We start from the raw sequence: 25,630 nt of genomic DNA on the forward strand, positions 1-25,630 counted from the left end.
CAACCACGATCTTCCATTTGCGAAACAAATGTTGGTGCAGAAGCACTTGGTGGGCATTCACTCTGGCCATACATCCAGGGGGAAGCTGCTTTACAGTTCTGGAGCTCACTTTCGACAGCAACCTCGGACAGATGTAGATCAGTGCGGTCAAAAGCAGTTAGATGGAGCAATCCATACGGCCCTGCTTTTCACATCTTAAGCAGACCCAGCTGAAGAATGCTCAGATCACTTTAGTGATCTCTTCCCAACTGAGAATGTCACAGAGCGCCTCTTTTTGTCCAACGTGCTACTGCTGGCTTACTTCTTCGGCAGCAAGGTGGCCCCGAGGGGCCCGCTCAGAGGCCCATACGTCGTCGTCAGCGGCAGGTGGCGCAGGCTTTGCTACCACAGGCAAGAAGGGGAGAGGGGCGGGGTGAACACAGCCTTCATGACAGGGCAGAGAGATTCGTCTGGTGTGCTTCCTAGCTGAAGCTTCCTGGATCAGATCACCCCACTGCCCAGCACAAGTTGACTGCTGAGGGTTCCTCTTATGCACGACCCTGTTTCCTTGACCTTTGCACCACAGTTTTTTATTCTTTTTTTTTTGTTAAGTTTCATTTTTTTTTTCAACTTTGACTTTTTCAGGATATGTTTCAGTTTGCAAATAACCCGTTAGGAGGAATTTGCAAACATGGCAAATGGTCCTCACTCCCTTTGCTGCTGCCCTCAATCTTGCTCAAGATGTAGTTCTGAGGGCAGCAGAAGGGGGCGAAGGGAACATCGTTAGACGGTCTCCCTCAGTGGGGCGGGGTGGTAGACAGCCGAGGGGCCTGGGGAATATTTCTGGAGCTCGCCGCCCATGCTGGTACCGTTCTGACTGTGGACATCCCAGGCATGTTGCCTGTTGGCCTCAACCATTGGTCCCCAGGATGCAGTGGGGGTAGTCATGGCCTTGATGCGCTGCAGAGGGTGGTACAACGAGAGAGTCAAAAGTTAGAAGTTTTGCACACACGACATCCATCACCCCTTGCTACATCAAACACTACCTCTACCACTGACATAACAAAGCAAGAGCATTGGCAAGATACAAGGATATGATGCAATATCACTCTTCTCCCTCTTCTGAGTATACAGCACTGATGCCAACCTTGTAACAGTATTCTGACAGTTGAAGAGGCATAGTTTGGGTGGAAAAACAGTATTTCCCATGAAATCTGCAGTAATTATGGCAAAAAACAATACAAAATACTGCAAAAAAAAAAAGTAACAAGGAAAAGTAGAAATTACGTGGTGCGTAATATATGTCCCCGCCGGAAGTAGCATTTTGTAACAAAATGTGCAATATAGGTAAAAAATCAAGGTCAAAGGTCAAAGAAGACAAAGGTCACAATTCTGTGTAGAAATTTTGAAGCCCTCACCTAGTGCCATCACATAAAGCAAATGGAATCGAAATTGGGTTAGAAATGGCGAAGGAGTAGCATTTTGTAGCCAATGTACAATATAGGTCAAAAATCAAGGTCAAAGGTCAAAGAAGACAAAGGTCACAATTCTGTGTAGAAGTTTTGAAGCCCTCGCCTAGTGCTATCACATAAAGCAAACGGAATCAAAATCGGGTTAGAAATGGCGAAGGAGTAGCATTTTGTAGCAAAATGCACAATATAGGTCAAAAATCAAGGTCAAAGGTCAAAGAAGTCAAAGGTCAAAATTCTGTGTAGAATTTGTGAAGCCCTCAATTAGTGCCATCATATAAAGCAAACGGAATCGAAATCAGGTTAGAAATGGCGAAGGAGTAGCATTTTGTAGCAAAATGTACAATATAGGTCAAAAATCAAGGTCAAAGGTCAAAGAAGTCAAAGGTCAAAATTCTGTGTAGAAGTTTTGAAGCCCTCACCTAGTGCCATCACATAAAGCAAACGGAATCGAAATCGGGTTAGAAATGGCGAAGGAGTAGCATTTTGTAGCAAAATGTACAATATAGGTCAAAGGTCAAGGTCAAAGGTCACAACTGAAATTCTGTGTACAAGTTTTAAAGCTCCCATGTAGTGCTATCATATAAAGCAAACAGAATCAAAATTGGCTCATAAATGACAGAGAAGTAGCAAATTGAACATTTTGATCACACACGGACGCACACACGGACGGACGCACGGACACACACACGTACGGAGCCCGTTTCATAGTCCCCTGCTCGAACTCGTTCGGCGGGGACAATTAAGTGGCATCTGTGAAAGTTATGGACATCCCCTGCATAAAACCCTCAATTCAATAATACATTATTGCACACAGGTGTCTTTATTTCTGTATTTCTCGGCATGTCTTCACCTAGCTGTAGAGAGGAAACTTGCTGAAAGCATCTTACCTCTCGGAAGGAGTCTCCCTTGGCACTGACGAAGGCATACACCCAGTAGATTGGAATCCACATGATGATTGAACAAATAAGGAGCCAGCCCAAGACGTGGGCCCAGGGAGGGAAGGCGTACGTCTCGGTGGCCATCGGGGGTTCCCAAGAAATCCAGCTGAATAGCATGACAAACTGTCGGGGAAGAGAAGAAAACAAGAAGACTTGAATAACACCCTGCTTGCACACATCCACACAGCTCACACAATAAACTTCTACAGGTCTGCAACTGTTCCATATGACAGCCCTACTAGTGATTGGTTTCAAACTCCTAAACATTAAACTTCTGAGCGTGCACAGAAGAATAATCGCTTTACATATTACAGAGTTTACTCTATCACACACTGTGCAGTTTGAGGTTCATACCATCCAGAGGTAGCAACAAGGAAGAAAATTTCTTACAAAACATATGTCAAAAAGTTACTCAAGAAAGTAGCAAATCTCCGCTAGATATCTATAGATCCTCTAAGAAAAGAACAAGCGAAATCCCTAGCTTTATATTTCATTTCAACTAATACACAATATTGAGAAAAAAAACCAAACGACAACACATATACACTTTGGGGATATATTTTCTTCCTAGGCATGTTTGATAAATAACTCCCTATCCCCCGTCTATAAGGACTTGGCTACTCACTGAGAGCACAGCCGGTGTAAGGAAACACCAGTTGAGCTTCCACCAGTTGAAAAGAGGATGGTCAACGATCCTATCACCCAGCATGCTGCGGATGTCGTTGGTAAACGTCTTGACACCGTAAATCCAGCCCATGCCGATACATTCACTCATGCCGAAGATAAGCAAGGCAAAGTCGGCGGCATATTTGTCCATAAGGATGACCCAGTAATTTCCAGCCTGCAAAACACGGGAATACAAGATTCATATCATGAGAGATGACCTTTTCCAATGAGATAGAAGTGAAAAAAAAGAGCAAAGCATATTACATGAAGGCTCGTCTGGAGCTCAACTAAGTACTAAGAACTTACAATTACACAGCAGGGCAGTATATTAGACACAGATGGTAAAATACTACATAAGGATTGATGGCTGTTGTGAGCATTTGTACTACCAATAAATATAAAGGTAATTCTCGAGAGAGCAAGCCCTCAAAATGTTGCCTCAGACCCTTTCATTCCTGTACTCTTTTATTTGAATTTGTCTGAGTAGCCATACATAATGTGTGATTGAGAGCAAGAGAGGCAAGATCATTTTGCAAACACTCACCTGGGTCACGCAAATTAATCCAAGGAAGAAAGCCAGAAGGCAGTAAGCTCCAAGAACAAAGATTTTTCGCTTCCTGAGCAGGTTGGGGAATTCGTCAGCGATGGACGTTACAACAGTTTCAACTATACACAGCTGTGAAAGAGAATGCATAATAAAACCAGAATTAAACATCTTTAAACCATTCAGAAAAGGATAATGATCTTTCGGCAAGTATGATTATGCTACAAGATACTAAATCATACAAATATGTCTTTACATGCAATAATACGCAAATTTTTGATTTTGACATTATCAAGCCTTTTTCATAAATACATAGTAAGGGACATGCCAGTGTTGCTAAAGGAAATGTAGAGCATACAAATTTCACAGACACAGAAATGTTTATATCTTGGCCAGTATAGTGCCTCCACATGAGACAAATATCAAAGCAACTCACCTGTGAACCAAGACCAAGAGTGATCAGCATGAAGAAGAAGAGGAAGGCCCAGAGAGGCGAGATGGGTAACCTAGCAACCGCCTCCGGGTAAGCGATGAAGGCCAGACCAAACTGTTCGTCCACAACCTCACCGACAGGCTTCCCAAGCTCGTGCGCCATGTACCCCATGATGGAAAAGATAACAAACCCTGCAAAAATACTTGTAGCGCAGTTCAGAACCGGAACAATGAGGGCATCTCTGTTGGTAGAAAGAAGACAAAAAGATTGATAAGAATTCTTGAACATATTGAGACAAATACTCATACTCACTACTAATGCCACATGCTTTCAGATGGCATTTACACTGCACAAGTTAATACCAATATCAAGAACTCACGGTGGAAAATTTGTCTCGATCTCAAAGAACAGGTTAATGATAAAATTCACGCAGGAAATTTACGAAGCTAGAATGTACTGTTTAAAGGCACACATCTCACCTCATGCAGTTATTCTTAAATCTGTTGTACGATGACAAGGTAATGAGACCACCCCAAGACGCACTGAGGGAGAAGAAAATTTGAACTGCAGCATCCTTCCACACCTGAGGCACACACAAAATGATATAAACAAAATCAGATGAGTTCACATAACAATAAGACCATACTTCTTATAATGAAGAATGCAAACATCAATAACAAAAAAACTTAAAAATCAAGATCTTTTTTTTTTTAGTGCCAAGAACCATAATACAAGACTATTGTGCACAAGGAAATTTACAAAGTGTAACACCAGCAAAAAATAAAAAATAAAAAATAAAAATAAATAATAATTATTTGAAGGCTGCAACGATTGACATACTGTAAAACAAGAAATTTTCGCGTGCATTTTAATTTCGCGAATTTCGCGAGCGCCAAAATTCGCGAAATTAAAATGCACGCGAAAGTTTTTGTCTACACTACATGCATTGAACACCAGTGGCAATTCGCGAAAATTTCATGCCACGAAAAGGGCTGTCAGCTCCAATTCGCGAAAATTTCATGCCGCGAATATATAATGTTTTACAGTAGTTTCTAACCAACAGTAAAACATTTCCCAGGCATTCAATATCTGTGGCCTGCTTAGCCTTATTTTACAAAGATGATGGTGTTATAGATTACCAAATTCTGCTGCTAGAAATCAGTACAAACAATATTTACCCGTGGGTTCTTGAGGAGTTCCCATTTCGGCTTGATGAAGAAGAGGATTCCCTCCATGTGTCCTGGCAGGGTCAGGCCACGGATCAACAGAATAAAGAGGACGATGTACGGGAAGATGGCGGTGAAGTACACAACCTGGAGACACAGGTAAAGAGAGGTCATTATGAGATGGGTGATACATTCCATGCACTGGACAAGAACACTTACATTTTTTACCAATTTATGTCAAATTCACTTTATATACACATGTAACAATTTCTTAACAAATAAAGTTGAGAAGCAAATATTTCATCATACTTTGCACTTCAAGAAGGAACTCCACGTTCGCTTTACCGGTAATGATCAACTCTACTCTATATTCTGGAGCTGTGTGTGTACTTACAGAGACCAGGGATAAAGCTGTACGCAGTTCATTACAGGAATTCCCAAATATATCCGAAGAGAGTCTTCCCACTCCATGGATCCCCACGCAAACTGGGTCTTTAAATTTGCCTGCATGTTGCTGATGTTGTGGTTATACAGCACAAGGCTACAACATAAGGAGATGCTGATTTTCATGTATCAAGGGTGGATATAATGCAAGACACAGTAAAGCTAGAGTGACTGGAAGGAAGACTCACTTTTCCAGAAGACTTGACACCCTTGGCGAGAAAGATGAACTCCAGCGTCCAGGCCAGAAGCAGACAGAGAGCCAGCTGCCAGATCACGTAGCCAAACTTTCCCATGTCTTCTGAATCGTGGAGGACACCGTGTCTGTGGGTAACAACCAGACAAGAATACAAACATACACATTCATTCATTCATTCATTCATTTACTAGGTTGTGTGGCATTAAGGGCTGGGCTGAAAATGATCTGGGTATGTAGCATCACTGTAACTAAGAGTAACACTCCCCTCCCCCAACATTGTAGCCCTTCATCAGGACCTAAACTCAATACTAGATCATATCTTCTTTGTGTACTTCTATGTACTCTTGCCATCTCAAACTTAACTTGTTAGCAAGATTGTGGACGTGCCTTTTTTTTTTCCACATTTCAGAACAGTTAATGCTATCAGGGAGGGCATAAATGAAAACTACCCTTCCCAGGGAAAAAACAAAACAAAACAAAAACTGTCAGAAAAGGCCAAATGTCAGGGAAAATAATTTCAGTATCTCTTGACAAGGACCAATACAAGTATGTCTTGATGAGAAGGTGCTTATTGATCACCCTGCTAAGTTACAATAGTTCTTATGGGTTAACATTTCTGACTTCAACATGCTAGAACAGATAGCCCTACCTGTAGTACTCTTCGCTTGGGCGGCGCCTCATGTCAGCAAGGGGGTCGTTGAAGGAGACTGTGATGTTGCCATCCATGGTGATGTTGTAGCTGTCGATCTCGTCTATGGTCATGTTGCCGACGGAGATGCAGGTGTTGTTCATGGTCATGACCCCGCCCGCCTTCATGCAGTCCTCGACCAGCTCACTGCAGTAGGGCGTGTTCCACTCGTGGTGGCAGCCGATCCAGGGGAGCTTGGAGGTCATGCTCTTGAACATGTAGAAGATGGTGTAAGTGATGATGACATTGTAGTAAATGGCCACCCACGCTGAGACGGCCACCATCCCGTATCCAACACCTGAGGAACACATCCACGAAAAGATATTTATTAATAGTACATTCACAGATGACAACATATCATGAATATTTACTCTACATTATACGAAACAAATCCCCCATTTAAAACATACGAATATTACTTCCTCATTTCTTGAGGCTGAACTCCAACATGACAGACATACTCATTCTAATCTCTTTGACTAAAACTTAAAAAACAGACAAGAAAGGTTGATAGCAGTACTGTTAATGCGCCACAGAGCATAGATACAAAGGCAATTCTCGTTTCTTCTCCCTCTCTACCACACCTCCAGAACATCTCATATGTGATCTCTTGCTAATTTGAAAGTTGGCTATAACCATAATTTTTATTTTTTCTCCCACTCAGTGTGTTAACGCCCACATCAGGATGAAAATCATGGTCTTACCCTTCATCATGGGCACAGATCTCCAGGCACTGATTGGTCCGCTGCTGCTGTACTGGCCAAAACACAGCTCCAGGAAGAAGAGGGGCAGACCAGCAAACAACAACATCACGATGTACGGGATGAGGAACGCTCCTGGAGAACAGAAAGATGAAGGGATGGAGAGAAGAGATACAAGATTTATAAGGAGACAGAACGAACAAGAGCGTACATGAAGATGGTGATTTAATTACCGTTTGTAAGAATGGTGACTCATGTTGAAGGAATGTTATTCATCCAGGGTTAGCACACCTGGAAGGTGAGAAACCAAAAACTTGTGGCAGATTGCAACCAGGAAATACATCTTCCCCTGCCAGGCCATTCACTGACTTGAGGGATTCCAACCATTCTCTCACGACGCCTCCATTTTTCAGATGTCACACACTGTTATTGGCTGCACCCAACATATCTGGGGGACATTCCAGAATGATACTTTTTTTTTGGGGGGGGGGGGGGGGGGGGTTAGTTTTTGATTCCGTCTGAAGGAATGCAACACAGTCATTCCGGGCACAAGTTGGGAGGAGAGAAGACTGAAGGAAATGAACAGAATTGTGCAGACCTCGGCAGAAAAAGGGGAAAATTATACCATTCTCATGCAAAATGCTGTTAAATAATGTTACTTCCTGCATCTCACATAGACTGAAATCCACTGTCCTATGTCTTCATGTACTTTCTAGGTGTCTGCTTATAATCCTTATACTCCAAGACACAAATTTAGCTTCTTATCTTTTATAATCATGAATTGTTTTAAGCTCTACAGTATTGTTAAAAAAAAAAATAAGGGGCTGATATGCTTGAAGGCATTGGTTCTCTCCCTAACATACAGCATTACATTGTTTGATAGCATGGACACAACTATTCCCATAGCACATACACATTGACAGGCAAAGAAAAGTCTAGGGGAGTTTGCCCTAGTTCTACTCCCACAGCTCAGCAGGATTCTGAACATCACTACTCCTAGCCGAGACATTGGAGACCCTTATAAATAATCCAAAATGTGTTTGCTCCTGTGTGTTCCTGCCCTTTTATGCCGGTCTTGCATCAGCATTTTCCTTCCCTTCTTATACCCAGCATTTTCTTTCCCTCCTCACAGGCTCACACCAAACCAACATGCACATACGCACACACACATATACACACATACACATATTCACACCGTAGGCAGGTCTGCAGCAAACACATTCACTGCCCCGCCCACTCGCGACTCACTACGCAAGCTTTGGCCAGGACACTTCTTTGCACTCTCTCTCTCTCTTTCTGACGAGGACACACAGAAATTTCTCTGTTGCATCACTCATCCTCTATGAACACGACTTGGCAGACATGTACCTGTCCTTGACATGAGGTGCCATTACTGGAATCTTTGAAGACACCCCCCCCCCCCCCCCTGCTGAACTACAGTGTAGATCAAACTCAGACAAAATGGACTTAACAGCAATACCAAACCATATGGTCTCTTCTTCCTTTACTCTACTTATTACAGTGCGTAAAATCCTACCAGCATACATCAACCCACATACACCCAGCGTATGAATCTGAATAAAATAGTATGTGTGAATATAATTACGGGTAAATGCACCGCAAATATATTTAGTGTAACTGATCGCAGTGCGTTGGAGTAGCAGATGCTTGATTCGTCGAATTGACCCTGTGGTGGGCTGTTAAAGCTGCGTATCGTCACATGTGCTATTAAACCTCACGGCTTAGGACAGTGATCATGTAAAAAATATGCTGGTAGAAAAACCCTTGCTTTAACTAGCTACTCGTTTAAACACCACTGATCACGTGTTTGTTTCCTGATACATTGACGCAGGTACAAAGTAGGTGACCTTAACCAACCATGATGCACGACATAATCAACACAGATCACATGACATAATATTACATATGACTGGCATGTATGATGCCTATTAGTTTTATACTGGCAGTCAATCTATATTTCCTGTATCAAGTTGAACATGGTTTTACTTAACTTCACGTAGAGTTCCCAGTACAATTTACAAAACTAAACGCTTCTCTTACTTACCCTGACCAGTGTCTACATGGCTAAAAATTTGTTTAAAAAAAATACCTTTATTAACTTTTGCAAATTTTGCATTTCAAGCACAACAATCCACCAGTCCAACAAATCAACCTTCTTCCGTTAGAAATTTGATGGGGAAGGCAGCTCTTTTTCTACCCCCCCCCCCTTTCTTTCAGTCCTAAAGCAGCAGGAAGAAGAAAGCCATGGGTACACAAAGGTTGCTCCAGCCTGCCTCCCAGACAGCCTTGGGGAGCCCAAAGAGACTGGAGGGTACTGCAGACCACTGCCTACACGCCATCGAGGCCATGTAGGGAGTTACCATATGTATCGTTAATGGTGCACACCTAGCAGCAACCGCTTCTCACCTTTTCTCCCCCCCCCCCCCCCCATGAACTGATAATGCTCTAATCTTTCTCCCAGAAAACCCATTACTTTTTGTTTGGGCGACTTAGAGGCAATTTTCTTGGAAGCTGAAACTTTTTGCAAGTCACAGACAGACAGTCCTAAGCCCTGAGTAGAGGCACACTGGCAGTCATCCTTCACCTAAGAAGGCACTGTCGGCTCCCATGTAAGGTATGTGAAATATGTAGCCATCTACACTGTGCACAAAAGTAAAACGCTGTGCATTTTGTACCAAGAGCAGCACACAAATATTCCGAAACACTCTACTGTGCACCACCGACAACCCACACCGCCACTCCCTTTGCATTCAAATCAAATGTTTTCTTTTGTGCAAACCCTCTGCACACTGTAAAGACAGTTTACTTGTCTGGAAGGGACAGACTATACACGACACAGAAAAAGAAGAGGAAAAGTTGCTGACTCAGGTTGAACAGGCTAATGCCATGTACAAATAGAAATCTAAACTCAAGAAACTGAAAAGATCTCCTTATTCTCTGAATGGTTTCTTTGTAAATGTCTTCTTACCCCAAAAAATGAGGCGTTGCATTATCTATTGTGTCTGATTTCAACAAATGTACAAATGGGTCAGTGAACACAAAACACAAACAAACAAATGTATGCACCTACAAATACACGCATTTGTGAAAGTCACCTTCCCCATTCACACAATCAGTCACTATCTACATACATGGACCACTGCATCGCACCACTCGCCATGTGCTTACCCCCTCCCCCAATATTCCCTTGCCTTTCTATTTCTACCCGTCTTATACAGTTTTGCGCTTCAAGACAGACTTTGCTTGGCTTTCAATTAAAGGTATCATAGAAACTAAAAGATTTTCCCATACAACCCAATCTACTGTACTTCATGACTCCATGTCTGTTTACCCTCTACCAGCATGTGTCTGACAGCTATGGTATATGACCTTGGGATGACCTTCCTACCTCCTTGAACACCTTCTTTCATGTTGAATAGCAATGACTACAAATATAATTGTTCAATAGAAATGCAAATTACATCAATATCCTTGTCCTCAGCAAGAAATCAATATATCTCACTATAAATGTAAGACATCTTAGGACTAACCAACACGTTCACATCCTTGAAATAATCAGGATAACACAATGGCAGGTGTAAATAATTTTTCATGCAGTTGTAGGTGGTAGAATCCTGCTTTTTTTGTCAGTAACAAGAAAATGTTGGGAGGTAACAGCAAAATATGCTGGGGCGGGGTATTATTCTTTGTCGCTATGATCTGCTATGGAATAGTTGCAGTGGCACCCTTTGTTCCACTGCCATTCAGACTGGTCTACACTATGTACCAAGGAACAAGTCAAAGTAGACTACACATAGTCCACTTGACACCCAGCCAAAACCACCAAAACTTACTGGTATCACCTGACAACTTTCACTTTAATACCATTCTTGTTTAAGAGTGATTGTTAGACTGAGACTACTGTATAAATGCATTGAAGATTCCCTTTGTACTCTATGTTTTACGTCTAAGGGAAACTAATGTTCGACTACAAACCCTTCAAAATGTTTCCAATTCTACCTATGAACTCAACAGGACAAGATTGTCTTTGCTCATTTTGCATTCTGGCTTACTCTGCTACAACTTTACACTATGTATTATCTAATTCAAATTAAAAATAGTAGTCCCTGAGGGAAGTTGTAAGACTATTACTATTTTGTAACCTGCTAAGACTAGCGACGGTTGAGTGAGGACCTTGCACAACCAAGGGAGAGGGCCCAAAATCCACAAACGCGCCAAACCCCCATTGTTGCATTGGAGGCTGAAAACCCATTCTTGCAGTCTGCTCAATCAATACCGTCCTTGCACTCACCGTCAATCACACCTCTAGCCAATCACCGTCCTCACAGCTTCATTGACAATACAGCCCTCATGCATTATTCATGATTTCCTGAGAAAACTACAAACTGGCGCTTGGCATTCCTTTCTAACACCGTTGCTACTCAACAAGTGGCAAGCTTTGTACAGGGGCGTAGAATTAACTCTGCTTTACACCACTGAAGCAGAAGAAAAGAGGTAATGCCAATGGAATGTGATAATGATATATTGAAAGGAAACCAGAGTTTGGGAGAGTTTAGCTGAATATGCCAAATTCTATTTCCTTTGTAGCTGAATCTTCCCATGGCATTTGTCATAATATCTGCCCCAGAAAAAAAGAAAAGAAAAGGAAGTAAGCTCTTTGGCAATTCTGAGGTATATGAGAAATGAGATATACAAATGTAGTTTGTTAGAGTTTATTGATGTGTGCTAAGAGGATCCGTATCATCTCAACTGACTCCATATCCAAGCCATTGAAACTCTACTTCCTCTTTCTTGTGTTCTCTCCCCACCCCACCCCCCCCCCCACCCCCCAACCCCAAGCCCTTGAGGGAAAGAGATAAGTAGGGACAGTCCCTTTAGCATGATATCAAATGGCATGGCTCCATGCACAGGATACAGGAGGGAAAAAAATACAAAGAAGAGAAGTGTGCCAGATGAAGCGGATCTCAGAAATGTATTTCACATCTACTATTAACCTGTCATGCCAGTATCTATGAGACAATCCTCCAGTGCCCTGTCCATCAATCCAAAACAAACACAAGGATAGTACAACTGCCTACTTCCTTTTCTTTCCACAAATACAAATACAGAAAACAGAAATTCATGCTTGATTACAAAAGGGAGTCATAAAGAAAACATGGGGTGTGAAATGTCATTTTTATCTTCAAGGATGCCATCACCACAATGAACTCAATCACACAGAAAATGAATGAACTATGAGTTGGTGTAGAGCAACTATTCTTACCTCCCCCGTTCGAGTAACAAAGATAAGGAAAGCGCCAGACGTTGCCGAGACCCACAGCATAGCTGACACACGACAGAATGAAGTCCAAGTGGTTGGACCAGTTCCCACGTTCCTGGTTCTCATCTTCGTTCTTCTTCGACGACTTGGAGGTCTGGGAGACCAGGGACACCTGGTGGGTCTGTGTGATTGCAAGATACAATCCCAAACTTACGCCATAAACTCAAGCTGCACAACAGCTACCATTTTCATTTGATAACTAACAGCCAGGACAAAAAGTTAGATAAAATTTGTACGCCACAAGTCTTGTCATAAACAAAAGATATAATTTACAATGTAGGCTAACATACTGTTTGAATCCAATGGTTATAAAATTGGTGCAGTATTAAAGTATCATGGCAATATAGAAATTTGACTCTAACATAACCCTCTGTCCAGACTATGAACAAGATTGGTTTAAGGCTGATCAGAAATTGTTTCAAGTTGTAAACCATTAACAATGACTGGATAACAATTCTAATTGCCATGAACCATCAAGATGGATGGTCATCAAAGAGGAAGATGATGCAGAAAAAGACGGAACAGAACGGTTTGCATACCTCATCATTTGGCAGTTGTCCATTCGGCAATCCGTTCTGGAGCAGAGTACCCTCCTGCATAGAAAGAGAGGAAGATTATACACTTGACATGCAAGAAAATAACTTTGACTGATTTTAATTCATCAAGCACATGAAAAGTACAAGTAACAGTCCCCCCCCCAAAAAAAAAAAAAAAAAAAACTCTCTCAAGACGAAACCTAGAGCACTTATAAAAAGTGACAAGTTTGATTCCTGCCATTTAATAATTTCGTTTTGCTACAATGATGCACTCTATCAGCCAAAACCCATGTCAGTTTGAGTACAATCAAGATATCACCTTAAATCAAGGAAATGCTCACAAGAGTGTGTCAAAACCATTTGTTGCACTCTGTCATCACACGTTTGAAGACAGAAATAAATTTGTGGGAAATCTCACTTTGCTCGTAGAGGGGAAGATGGACAGCCATCAAGATGTACTTCATCAGCAGGATACAAGGATTCAACAAGGATGCATGTCTTATCACAATAAACAAATGCTGTTGATGCTTCTCACGATAGGACAATCATGGGGAAAAAACCACTATTGGAGGAGACAAGATCACATTTCAGGGACAGAAGGTACATCCCAACTCGAAGAATAAAGCCATCAAGGAATCACATCTTGTCACGAGATTATGACATGGAGATTGCTGACAGCCACATCTCCAGTCAGGATGGAAAACAAAACATAACACAGACGAAAAAGAAAAAGAATGTTAAGCTGTCACACCCAAGGGGGTTAGAAAACAGCATGGGAGTAGGGAAGAGAGATGGAATCATTGACCTTTGATGTGAAACAACTGGAAGTTTCAGAATTGTGACAAAAACAACTTTATTACGCCCTGCAACAGGTGTTCGCCAGATAATAAGAATGCACTGCATGAACACAAACAAATATACATGTACAAACATACACACATACACTCACAGAGCTTGCACATGAAGAGCAACACACACATTTGTTGGCGCAATGAATCTGAACACGATGAAAGCTGATTCCCACAATATCGTAGAATTACATCTATGAATAGAAACAAATCATGTAGGTCCTATACATTTCCACAGAATTGATCATGCAACATCTATTTCTTGCAATTTGTGCTTGAGTACTCTAAACTGCATGCAGGCACGTGCAGTTTTGTACGAAAAACCAGACAGAAATGAACCGTGATTTGTATTTCAACAGATTCACTTCACTAAACACATTGTCATTTATGAGACCATGGAGAAGGAAGAGAAAGCATGGAAAAATTAAAACTATCAGCGACTGCTTTCACCGATCTCTCTCCCTATCACAATGCCGTTTCCATTTCAAGCGATGCATCTAGTCTGTCCTTCTTTCTTTCTTTTTTAACCAGCCATGCAGTATGACTATTAAACGCAACCATGAAAACTTTCTTTCTCGTCTCCTTCCCATGGCTAGGTTTCTATGCATGACTGAAATTAAATTGTGGGATCTCATCATGTGACAACGATCACTGACCGAACACACGGAGAGGGCAAAGACTTTATGCGATTAACAGCTTTGCGATTGTGGATAGGGGGCCTGTCATGTGCTTGCTGTACATGTCAATCAATCTGGGACAGCACTGATGCTTTTGTAACATCCTTTAGCATGGCAAAAAGAAGTTTCACTAGAAAGATTCCTCCACAGGTTTGCGCTCACTCTTCTGTGGCAGACAACCTTCAATGTAGTCCATAAAAAATGAGTAGAAAGTTCAATGAGGACTTTGGCCTCGGTTGTGTTGCCTGAGCCCTTATGATCTTTTTCTCATATGAAAATTTACCACAGATACTACTTTACTAGTGTGAATAAGACAACCAACACAGTCCCTGTGCAAAATTCTGATATCAGGACTGCCACAGTTACAACCATATCTGTCCACCCATCAAAACCATTGATCTATTATCTATTTCTAGATTACCTCCTCAACCTTGTCCTCGTGTTTCAGCTGCGTCCACATAACTCCTGTTTCAGTCAAATCCAAAGCACACCACAAACAATCCAAATCAAGTCCCAAATTAGACAAGAGGACAGGATGAAAAGTTATTCCACAGGAATGAAGAGGAAGAGATGTTTCACCAGGGACGCTCTTGAAGAAACTGACCAGTTGGAGCTTCTGACTGAGCAAAGACACTTGGAAATGTCATATAAGGACATCAGAAGAAAGAAAGATGATGAGAACAGACTCGGGGAACAATAATAAGTTTTGATAGTGTCTCGGATGCTGGGCTCCAGTGTTCAATTTCATTTGGTATAAAGAGGAGCAAACACACCCCTGATGTACACTGGCAGACTTCTGGTATCACTTGTGAAAGTTTGTCAAGAATATGATCGATCCGTCACAGAAGCAAGCACACTGGGGGTAAAAACAGACATTCTTTCTGGAACTTTGCTGTCGCAGCCTTTAGCACAGCACTGATTTCACTCAAATATTTTCACTGCGGCCAAGAAACACCTGTTCTGAAGCCTCAGCATCTGATCAGATTCCAGGGTTAAGATTTCAGCCCTTTTTCATTCATTGGGTCTCTTACAAAAGACAGTTCTGCATTCTGTAGTTACAGAGCAGAAGACTATCACTTCTAAAGGAGAAGTGAGCATAGGCTAGCTCAGCTACTCAGAAGTATGGGTCTTTCAAAGGCTTTGCTCAGCACGCCTGCCTACATGTGCCATTTACCACTGCAACCTATTTTCGGTTCCAGACTTCATGCCCAAATTGAGAAGGGAGGAATCGCTGTGATGACAGGATGGGTGAGTAACTTGATGTCAGTCTGCGATAATCTGAGAAGAGGAAACCCTCAAGGTCGGCTTCATTCCAACCAGTTTTCTTTTAATAGCTGCCTTTTATGTTAAGTATGTTTCTTTTTTCCCTTGAAGATATCATGTTCATGATATTTGGCACATGAACTACTTTGAGATGGTTTCAATTCCTGAAAAGAGGGGGGAATAAATACTTGGGGAATACAGTATTTCACTTGCAACAGCAGTGACCTTTGAAGAAAGCAAAAATTAAGAAAATTCCTATCCACATTCAAGTGGCAATTCATTAACTTTCCTCCTACATGCTAACAGATAATTTTTTTCCACTGGTTCAACATGTCTGGTTCTCAGCAGTGTCATAAAAATAATTGTAACGACAGATTGATGGTTGCACTTTAATATTTTCCAAGAAAATTGCTTTTCATTAGGTGGCTAAGCTTGCATAATTTCTTCCAATATACTCCAATCGATCACAGGAAAAGGAAACAAAATAACGGCAAGATAATCTTAGATTTAATCCAGGAAGGCTCCACTGCAAGCCTGGATTAAATCTACCCGCAGGCTCGTTCACACACCCACCCTTGTATAAGGTAGAATGAGGGCATGCAGTTGATCTGTGTTTACATCCTATCCTAATTTCTACTGTTTATCACCTGCTCTAACGAGGTGAAGAATTTAGGAAGAAAATTGGAAGTTTCCCCCTCGATGTCACCCCGTACTACATCCTTGTGTCGCCCGAACCTTTTCATTAAGTCTCAACATCCCCCTATCCACAAGCCACTCCCACCAATCTCCACCCTGAACTCTACCCAACGACCTTTGTCTGAACCCATCCTGGAAAATTACCAGACTCCACATCCTCCTTTCAGAGCAAATCTTGAAGCCCTTCTTTCCCCCTCATACGGAGAGTACTTGCCAGATATTTCTGTCACATACGTCTCTCCCTCTCTTTCCATGTCCCTACCTCTCTCTATCTCTCTCTCTCTCTCCTCATATGTTGTCAGGATCTTTCATCATCCTGTCTCGGGATGCAGTCACTCTGGCATGTGCAGGAACGGGGGATGCTGCTGACTCACATGCAAACCCGGTCGGAAATTTGCATTAGAGCTGCTAGGCCCATGCAGGGCATATCATCCCATTTATACGAGGCTTGAGTCGTAGGGGGCCCCGCAGCGGTGGCGTAAGCCGGCATTTTACAGTCAGGGAAGCATTTCGTTGCCCCAGTTTTAGTTTCTGAAGCAGGAATGTCATTAATGTTGAGCTAATCTCATTCCCATTTCCCATTAATGATTATTGCACAAACCATGGGTACTGGAAATATATCAATATCATCCATGTGACAAATGTTTCCAGCTATTTTAATACAGAATAAAATAGAGTATTCTAAAAATGAAGCTTTAGATAACACCACTTCTAACAGCCAGTCTTCTGTTATCATTATTATCAAGAGAGTCCTTTGCAAATTTCATAATCATTTACTAAAGATCAGTTCAGCCACATCAGGTATGGTACACCCTACCTGATCATAACTACATGACCAAAAGATCTGTAAGACCTTTACTTCCTCTTACCCACAACAGATCTGTAAATCATCCCCACCATCAAATCTCGGACAACTGACCGCTTGTTGCCTGTAAGAAATTCTGCCCCTTTCCTTTACCAGTAACATTGACAATAGGATACCACTAAGCTAGGCGTTGTCTTTCTACCTTTTTGTTTTGTTTCTCATAATCTATGTATCACACATGCCTTGACAGGTAATACTGTAGAACAGGAGGCAAATTCTTGGCACTATGGGAATGTTGCAACATTTGTTGTTAATGTTATGCACTGAGCCCTTGTTCTCTGTTGGAAAAAGAGTCTACTGCTATCTCAACTGGGGGCCAAAGGTGGGTGTGTCAAAGCGCTCATGCTGATTGGCTGGCACACAGGGACTGCTTCGACAAGAAACAAAGCCAGTCCGCAGAAACATGGCACACTCTTGCGAGCCGCCGGCAGCGAGCCAAGTCTGACAACAAGCAGAGAGCCTGACAACACAACGCAACGGAGGGAAAAGGAGGAAGAAGGGATCAATAAAATTGATTCTTCCTAAATTGATCAAATTTTGATCCTCCCAGTGCTGGGGAAAAGTCGACTAAAAACAAATAACTACACACACCTCTATTGACGCACTTCGCTGCTTGAACACTGACAAGATCCTGCGCGACAGACCAAGGTTTGTTTACAAATAAACGTGCAAGAGCTTGCCAGGAAAAGCGTGGCTGCACTACGCAGTAACTTTCTTTGTCCCAAAATGTATTGCTTTTAAGTTCGTAACGTCACATGACAGCACACATCATAAGTATAATTAATGCCACCTGCATTGGCTCCAGCTTTCATAGTTCAAGCTAAGGTTGCAGAGACCTGACAATTGCGCCTTTCCATTGGCCCCCCTAGTAAAAAAAAAACTTTCTTAAATGCGCTGTGTAACGTTAAACTCTAAAGTTAGTAATGTGTGATTTACACAAGAAACATGAAAACCACAGAATTTCAACAACTGTAACAGTTGGTTGAATGCCCAGTTATAAACCGCAATAACCGATAGTCACTGTGATTAAAAAACCAGGCACTTCCTGGAGCCCAAGGGACTAGACTAAATGAACAATTTGGCAATGTGCCATTCTCAAAACATATTTTTTCCTTTAGGTGCATTCATATAAAATAGACACAAATGGCCTCCATCATAAAGTGGTTTATATGGAAATCCATTTCTGCTTGGCATTTGATACTGTAATTCTAAAATTCTGAAATTTTACCCTCTTGTTCCCCTAAAACTTCATACCTCTGCAACAGCAAGCCACGCACCATTTCACGACGAGCAAATACCGCCGCTTGGCACATAAGTTTGAATCAATCAAAACCCTACTGTCTCTATGATGACAATATGTGCCAAGACCAAAACATACAATGTACCGCGCCAAAACTTCTTGGCAGTTCACTGTCACTATCTCAATGTCTTCGTTTCTCAAACACTTGTTGCAAAAATACTTTCTTTGTATTCCTGTAAATGCTTCATAGATGGCATTTTCAGTTTACCTTTTCAATTTGGCAATGAAGAGTACATATTCATGAGTTTTCTGACTTTAGGGGCCTATACCTCCAAATCTAGGTGTACTTTATTTCTAAAAGGGTCTGTCTGTGTCTCTCTATCCCGTTTCTCAGTTTAAGCAGCAACATGCACCTCACCGCGGATACATTCCGACCAGCAGAATTAATTTGAGCACAGTAGTCGCGACGTCACGCAAGGAGAGAGCCCGGCAGTGGGCAGCCTTACTGCTGCCGTTGTGCTGATAGTAATTTTCCATCCCCAATCACTTGCTGGCCCCATGAAGTTCAACTTCACTGCAGTGATACCGGCTGCCAGATGTCAAACACATTACTCAGACAGAATTTACAGGCCAAGAGTGATCACACCGCCAGAAACACATTCTCCCTCGGGAACAGGAGCCCAATAAATCTAACTATTTTGGCGACGTTTTCACTTTCCTGTTTTGGGGTCTTCAGATATCCATTGGCAAATAGCTTGTCCGTAGTCAATATTTTTCTACTCTTTCTTTTTTTCTCAAAAGTACACCTCATGGATCAATGAACAGTAAAAGACCCAATATGCTATATCTAACGAAGAGACTGGTAGGAAAGACTAGCCTTTAGTTCCTCTCTCAGTTTCTTGCCCACTTGCCAGTCAGCTCCTAGCCAACCAGGAAGAAAGAACTGATTCCAAGAAACTGGTTATCATAACCCAACAGCGGACCTGAAACCGACACATATGCATATCACCCATCAGCCTGAGGTCATTTGCTTTTGTATCAACACAAGTTTGGCCTAAATGAAGGAAGCTATAGAAATGAACACAAACTTTGACCACTGAAATATGCATAAATAAGAGAGCAAGAATGTATTTAAATACTCAGGATCAACACCTTTACACAAAACTATTCGAGGCATTTGCAAAGCAAACACACAGTTTTAAGAGATGCCACTTCAACCAGCTCATTCCAGAATGACTTTGGTTGCCACAAGTGTGTGGAGACGTTTATGCAGCGCCATGAATATTCACAACTCCACAAAGTCAAAGTTGGACATAAAAAGCTTGTGTGTGGTTCACGGAGAACCAGACTGGCGGGAAAATGCTGCTACGATCTCTTTGCTAGCACTGCCTGCCACGAAGCCCTTCAATAGGGAAAGTGCATTCTTTTCAGGCCGCTGAACTGCCCGGGAGGATTTACAACACAATGGATGCTTGTTAGCGTTTTCTCCACCCCTACGCTGGGGTGTAGGAATGTGAACAGAGTGACCAAAACAAAGGGCAGGACCCAAATTCTTCTCCCCGCTATCTCAAAGATCAATATCAGAAGAGGGAAGACTTGTCCCCTTGGCCTGCATTGATAACAATGCCCTAAATGCAGAAGACAACTGCATGGCAATACATGGATAGTATGGCTTTATGATGACACGCTTGTTATAAAGACTAGATGTAATTATCCTGTCTAAGCAATTAAGTACAAGCATTAGTGATGAGGCGTCATTTTTCTTAATTAATAGTTCTGCATGACATACCCTGAACTAATAATGATGGCCAACACCATAGCATAAAGATTATATTCTGCAATAATCCTACAAAAACACACCAGTTTAATACAAATATCAACATGGAAAATGCAGCAATATTCCAGACATTTTTCACGCTTTCCCTGTAACAGACTTTGGAAGCTCTGGCGCATTAAATCTTAATACCGTAAGGAATGTACTAGAGACACGCGGGGAAACTGCTATCTCATCCAGCCAAACTGTCTGAAGACGGAAGAAATCCTCCTCAAGGGCCTTCGTTTCGTAATGGTCAACGAAGTGTACAATGAGGACTGCTGACTTGGTTGCATAATACTCTCACCCCTAGCTACTGGGGCGTTCTTTCACCCACGTGATGAGCATCCATGGCATAGTTTACCAACAACGTTAATAGAAATGCAGATTTTTTATTTACAATCTTCCAAAGCAAACTGCTTGGGTATGTCATGACATAACAGGACTATGAAGGACACAAGAAAGACAAAATTGTGCTACACGTGGGCATGCTATTCTTGTTTGGTCTTCCTTATCTTGATTCAAAACAATCTTTGTTTGCTGTGTCATGTAGGTCCCTAAAGGTCAAAATGACGAAATATTCATATTGAAGACTCATTTTTTTTTCTCCTGACGTTTTTATTTCACTGTCACATAGGCAGTCAAATAAATCTTAACTTACATGGCCGTTCGGAATGAGACAGATGTTGATCAATGTCATTACAAGCTAATCACATGATCAAATAAGACGACCTCCATGATAATTCAGGTGATCAGAGTAATGAAATTTTCCTGTACATGTCAGTAGCTATCATTTATAAACATACTCTGAAATTTGTTTTTTACCCAAACTGCTGAAGTTTTGCTCCCACCCCCCCTATCAAATACAAAACTTCAAACATATGGTAATCCTTTCCAAGTCTTACATTTACAAGCTCTGTATACTCTTCCCTTCCTTCCTCTAAAAATGTTCATACCTCATTCTCAATTACCAATGTGGTTTGTTTTGCTTGGCATAGAGGATATAGGGGCCCATGTAATCAAAAACTTGCTTGATTTACCACAAACTTCCGAAACTCATGCTGTGGGGCATAGATCACACGATCCTTGTACAATCTTCATGATAGGCTGCATTATATAGCCCTTTGAAGATTAAAGAAGAAGATCTGTTGGCTTTGCAAGATAAATGGTCAGAGAAGCCTGGTTTGATCGTGTGTGAAATGATCATTCTGGGCATACGAAAGCTATCTCTAGCAGAAATTAGAAATGGTATGTCTTTATGTGAGCAATAACTTATCATTGCTCCTACAAAAGATATCATAATGCTATGGAGCTCATACCTACATGCACCATACTAATATCACCTCACCTGGCAGAAAAATGATTGGAATTTCAGCCAATTATTCAAGCAATGATCAGTATCAATACAAAATTTCCCTTTGATATCAAGGCTTGCATAAGATACTGCATATCACCAGTAATCTCGATGACTGTCAGAAAATAATCAGGACACATTTTGAGCAGACACACAATTTGCATGGTTGTCCTCCATTTTTCAGTTTGATCAGTCTGCCCATCCCCACCCCCCATTTACTACGCATTTCGCATTTCGGGGCAGACAATCCAAAACATTACCAGTCAGACAGAGCTGCGCATGTCACTGATGTGAGTATACACACAAAAATCACACACAATGCATTATCACTGGTGGGCAGGGCCGGGTAAGTTCACTGTGCTGTAGAAGCAAGCAAGCATCGCTCACATGCACACACAGTGAAGTATGCACTGACTAGGGCTGTCTGGGTTCGGCTCATTAACATTTCATCTACGTGAATGGGATGGGCTTCACTTCCATTTATGGCAATGGCGCATAGCACGCTACATGTACTAGCACTCTCTGAGGCAGATGCATGCATGCAGGAGTAGAGTACTGCATGCTATAGTCTACTGTCAAGGCCATAGGCAGGCTTATTTCCGTTCCAGACAGAAACTTTTGAGAAAATGCTGCAGCCATAAATATTGGTACACCTTTTTTCCCCTTCATACATGGACCCTCAACGTAATCTGCCATATAGCAGGTCTTTTGATATTTACATACATCATGTAGGCTTTGCTTTAAAAACTGAACGGTGAGAGAACATCCAGATTGAATGTGCACAGCTCTCTCCATGTACCAACTTATGCCCCTCAAGTCTTCCTTCAAGCCATTTGCTGGAGGAATGAGTGGGTGAACTTGCTTAGTTATGAATGGAACATGAAACTTGATCCCAATGCCCATACATGTCCCTCCTGGCTACCCTCTACTTGACCCCACCATCTTCCAAGTCCATCATCTGTTTCCCCTATTCTTCATGGACCTAGCACTCATCCACTGTGCTCTGCAGTTCTCAGATCTACAAACACCAGATCTTGTATTGATGTTGTATAGATATTGTATAAAATTTTATGGCGTATAATAGTGCTGTTTTGTGAGTGCAATACTTGCAAGACTGAATACAAAGGAAGCTAAAGATGACACACCTTACTACACCAGTACGTAGACTAGTAAAGTACTACTAAGAATAAGACAAATATCTTCTGTAAACTCTTGTACAATGTACTCTAATTGTGTGAACTGAGTAAAGGATATTGCAGTGCAATCTGTCCTTCAGAGAGAGCTGGTTTATTCTGGTTCTAAATCTTTTTTTCTCTGTTCTCGCATGGATGAATTACAAATTCCTGAATGGTACCTGATTTCAAGGAATGCAGGTAAGGTGGGAGACAGGTTGGCTGGGTGTGCTATCTGTGTTAATATTTGGTCCTTTGTCGTGATGTATTCCATTAAAAAAAAATCCGGCAGTTAAGTGTCATCTGGTAAGACAAGCCATTAATGGGTCATTCACCAACAATTTGAAGCCCAAAGAATCAGAATCCAGTCTTTCAATAAGTTACCATACATACAGTAGACAACTTTTAACTGATGCACTTGAATGAACCATCAATGAAAGAAACTGTTTGACTTGTTAGTATTTCTAAACTGTCAAATTTTGACTGATAGCCTAAGCTAAGATTATGACGCAACTGTTACAAGTGTACTGCAGAAGTTATTTACCTTAGAACTTTCCGACTAACAGATTTTTGCACTAGAATCCTATTTAAACAGTAGTAGAAATTACTAACGTTAGTATGATCAGGTCAAACACGAGACTGTGTAAAAATCAAAATTCCAACTCTCAGTCCTCTCTCTAGTTCTACTCTAGTAGTAACTAGATCTAGGGCCTACTGCGTAGAAATCTAGATTTTTTTTCTACACCACTGAAGCACTGGCACTGGCACTGGCGCAGATCCTAGACTCCTGCTAGAGTCTAATTTCTTTTACTTAGGGTGTGGAAACACATAACCTTCTAACGTTCGGTTCTACAATGTACTTTTGTACTAGACCTACCGCAAGTCTGCAGAAAAGTACATACTAACCGTTACTACATTTTCTAATTATAGAAATAAAATTGGAGATCGACACAGCTGTCTCGATAGAAATGTCTGGGTTCACTTCTGATAGGGTCTAACGTTACAATTTAATCTAACGTTACTACGAATATGATTGATAGAGGCCGACTAGAGTAGGAAACACCTCGCTCGAGGCTCTCTGATTTTACCAGACAGCCACTGCCTAGGACCAGACCATCTTCTAGAATTTTCTTCAACATGTTCAAAGTAATCAAACTGTAGCCAGTACGCAGTAGTGTGTCAAGTTAAAGTTTCAGTTTGTTCCGATTACCGGTAGGACCTACTTATAAATTACAATATGGTAACCTGCACAACAAACATTGACAAAAGAGAAAGTTTACGACAAATTACACCACACAGGCGACGTGGAGTCTAGTCACAAAAAGGCACACTTAAAATCTTACAAACATTAGACCTAGATCTAGATTTATGTCATTAGAATTAGATTTTACAAGATCACGCCTGCGCCCGAGTCCTTTCTAAAGTTAAATTCTAATTCTATCTAGGGTCTAGACTATTCCAATTCAACGTTACAAACACTTTTCTTGAATTCTTCATATCACTGGTTCTACTAGTTTCTAAATTTCCAACGGTTAGCGTTAGTCGTAACTAAAGTCTTGGAAAAAATTCTTCCACATTCGCTTTACCAATCTTGATTCAGATATGGATGTTTTTTTTTAATCATAATCACTGGCTAAACAGAGCTGTTTTCGTAGAAAAGTGTTTTAGCTGATGTGCAGAAAACGAGCAGTGCGCCAATACAATCCAACCTACGTCCGTGAGAGTGTGCGTGAAACGCCGGGCGGCGGCGCTGAAGACATGCTGTACCCGCCCAAAAAACGCATGGCTTCGACAACAACAACAACCCGCCTTTTCAAAGGCCAATAAAAGGGAACCGCGTGGCGCGGATGCCTCGAACATGCAGTAGAGTCTACATATGGTTCAGGGAAAGGGGATGGAACTCGAAAATGAAACATGAAAATGCTATACATTTCTTCAGCAGCTTACTCCTGAACCGTTACAACAATTCGCTGAAATTATTGAGAGTGAATCGTGTCAGCTTAAACCATTTTTGATGACATAAAATCGACTGCCATGCCACATGTGCATGTCTTTGTTTTGTTGTCTGGCTGGATGTATTGTAACAACATCAACATCGATGAATGATCACATCTAGCAACGGATTCAGAATGAAATTATCTTGGGTAAAGATTAATAACAGATCGTATCATTAAGTACATACCGCTTCCATTGCTTTTGTTGTCTCGTAAGAAGTCATGATTTTTCTCGAACCGATGACTTCAACGCTATGGTCTATCCAGAAAAAAGATGATGATGCAGACGCGAGCAGCAGGTAGATGCTGACTTTACTCGATGCTGTCTCTATGTAAAATCACGTAAGATAAAGCACACACTCAGTGTGCCGACACCGGTACGGTACGGTCGAGCGTGTTTTGTGTGTACACATACTATGCCGGGATATGTAAATTAGATAGCGTAGTTTTCCATTCACTCACTCTTGGGAGCCATCATTCTGGTACAGGGGGGAATACGGAAGAGTCCCTCAAGTTTCGTTTTTTCAAAACAAAATGTTAAGATCAGAAATGATGTCAAAGCAAGTGTTTTTTTGAAGTTCCTATCAAATTATTTTGTCTGATC

The 25,630-nt window shown here is 41.5% G+C and overlaps 1 protein-coding gene across 1 annotated transcript; it reads right to left on the reverse strand.

Annotated features, from left to right (window-relative positions):
* Positions 1–246: 246 nt before the first annotated feature.
* LOC139725292 (sodium- and chloride-dependent glycine transporter 1-like) lies at positions 247–25,346 on the reverse strand. The gene is made up of 13 exons (XM_071636380.1): positions 25,215–25,346; positions 13,108–13,161; positions 12,512–12,689; positions 7,231–7,362; positions 6,488–6,824; positions 5,831–5,963; positions 5,211–5,345; positions 4,512–4,615; positions 4,036–4,273; positions 3,600–3,731; positions 3,015–3,230; positions 2,339–2,512; positions 247–939 (listed from the first exon to the last, which is right to left on the reverse strand). The coding sequence occupies exons 1-13, from the start codon at positions 25,248–25,250 to the stop codon at positions 763–765; spliced, it is 2,046 nt and encodes a 681-aa protein (XP_071492481.1). The 5' UTR covers positions 25,251–25,346; the 3' UTR covers positions 247–762.
* Positions 25,347–25,630: the final 284 nt, after the last annotated feature.

The sequence above is a fragment of the Diadema antillarum genome, unplaced genomic scaffold, assembly GCF_040938485.1.
Source record: "Diadema antillarum isolate AM-2024a unplaced genomic scaffold, OU_Dant_1.0 seq00000030_RagTag, whole genome shotgun sequence".
NCBI classification, from domain to species: Eukaryota; Metazoa; Echinodermata; class Echinoidea; order Diadematoida; family Diadematidae; genus Diadema; species Diadema antillarum.

Excerpts from the sequence above, each read along its gene's own strand:
- LOC139725292 (XM_071636380.1), bottom strand. The coding sequence starts at position 25,250 with ATGACTTCTTACGAGACAACAAAAGCAATGGAAGCG. Across the intron at positions 7,363-12,511 it reads TTGTTACTCGAACGGGGGAG|GAGCGTTCCTCATCCCGTAC; the intron begins GTAAGAATAGTT and ends TCTGTTCTCCAG. Across the intron at positions 6,825-7,230 it reads ATCTGTGCCCATGATGAAGG|GTGTTGGATACGGGATGGTG; the intron begins GTAAGACCATGA and ends TGTGTTCCTCAG.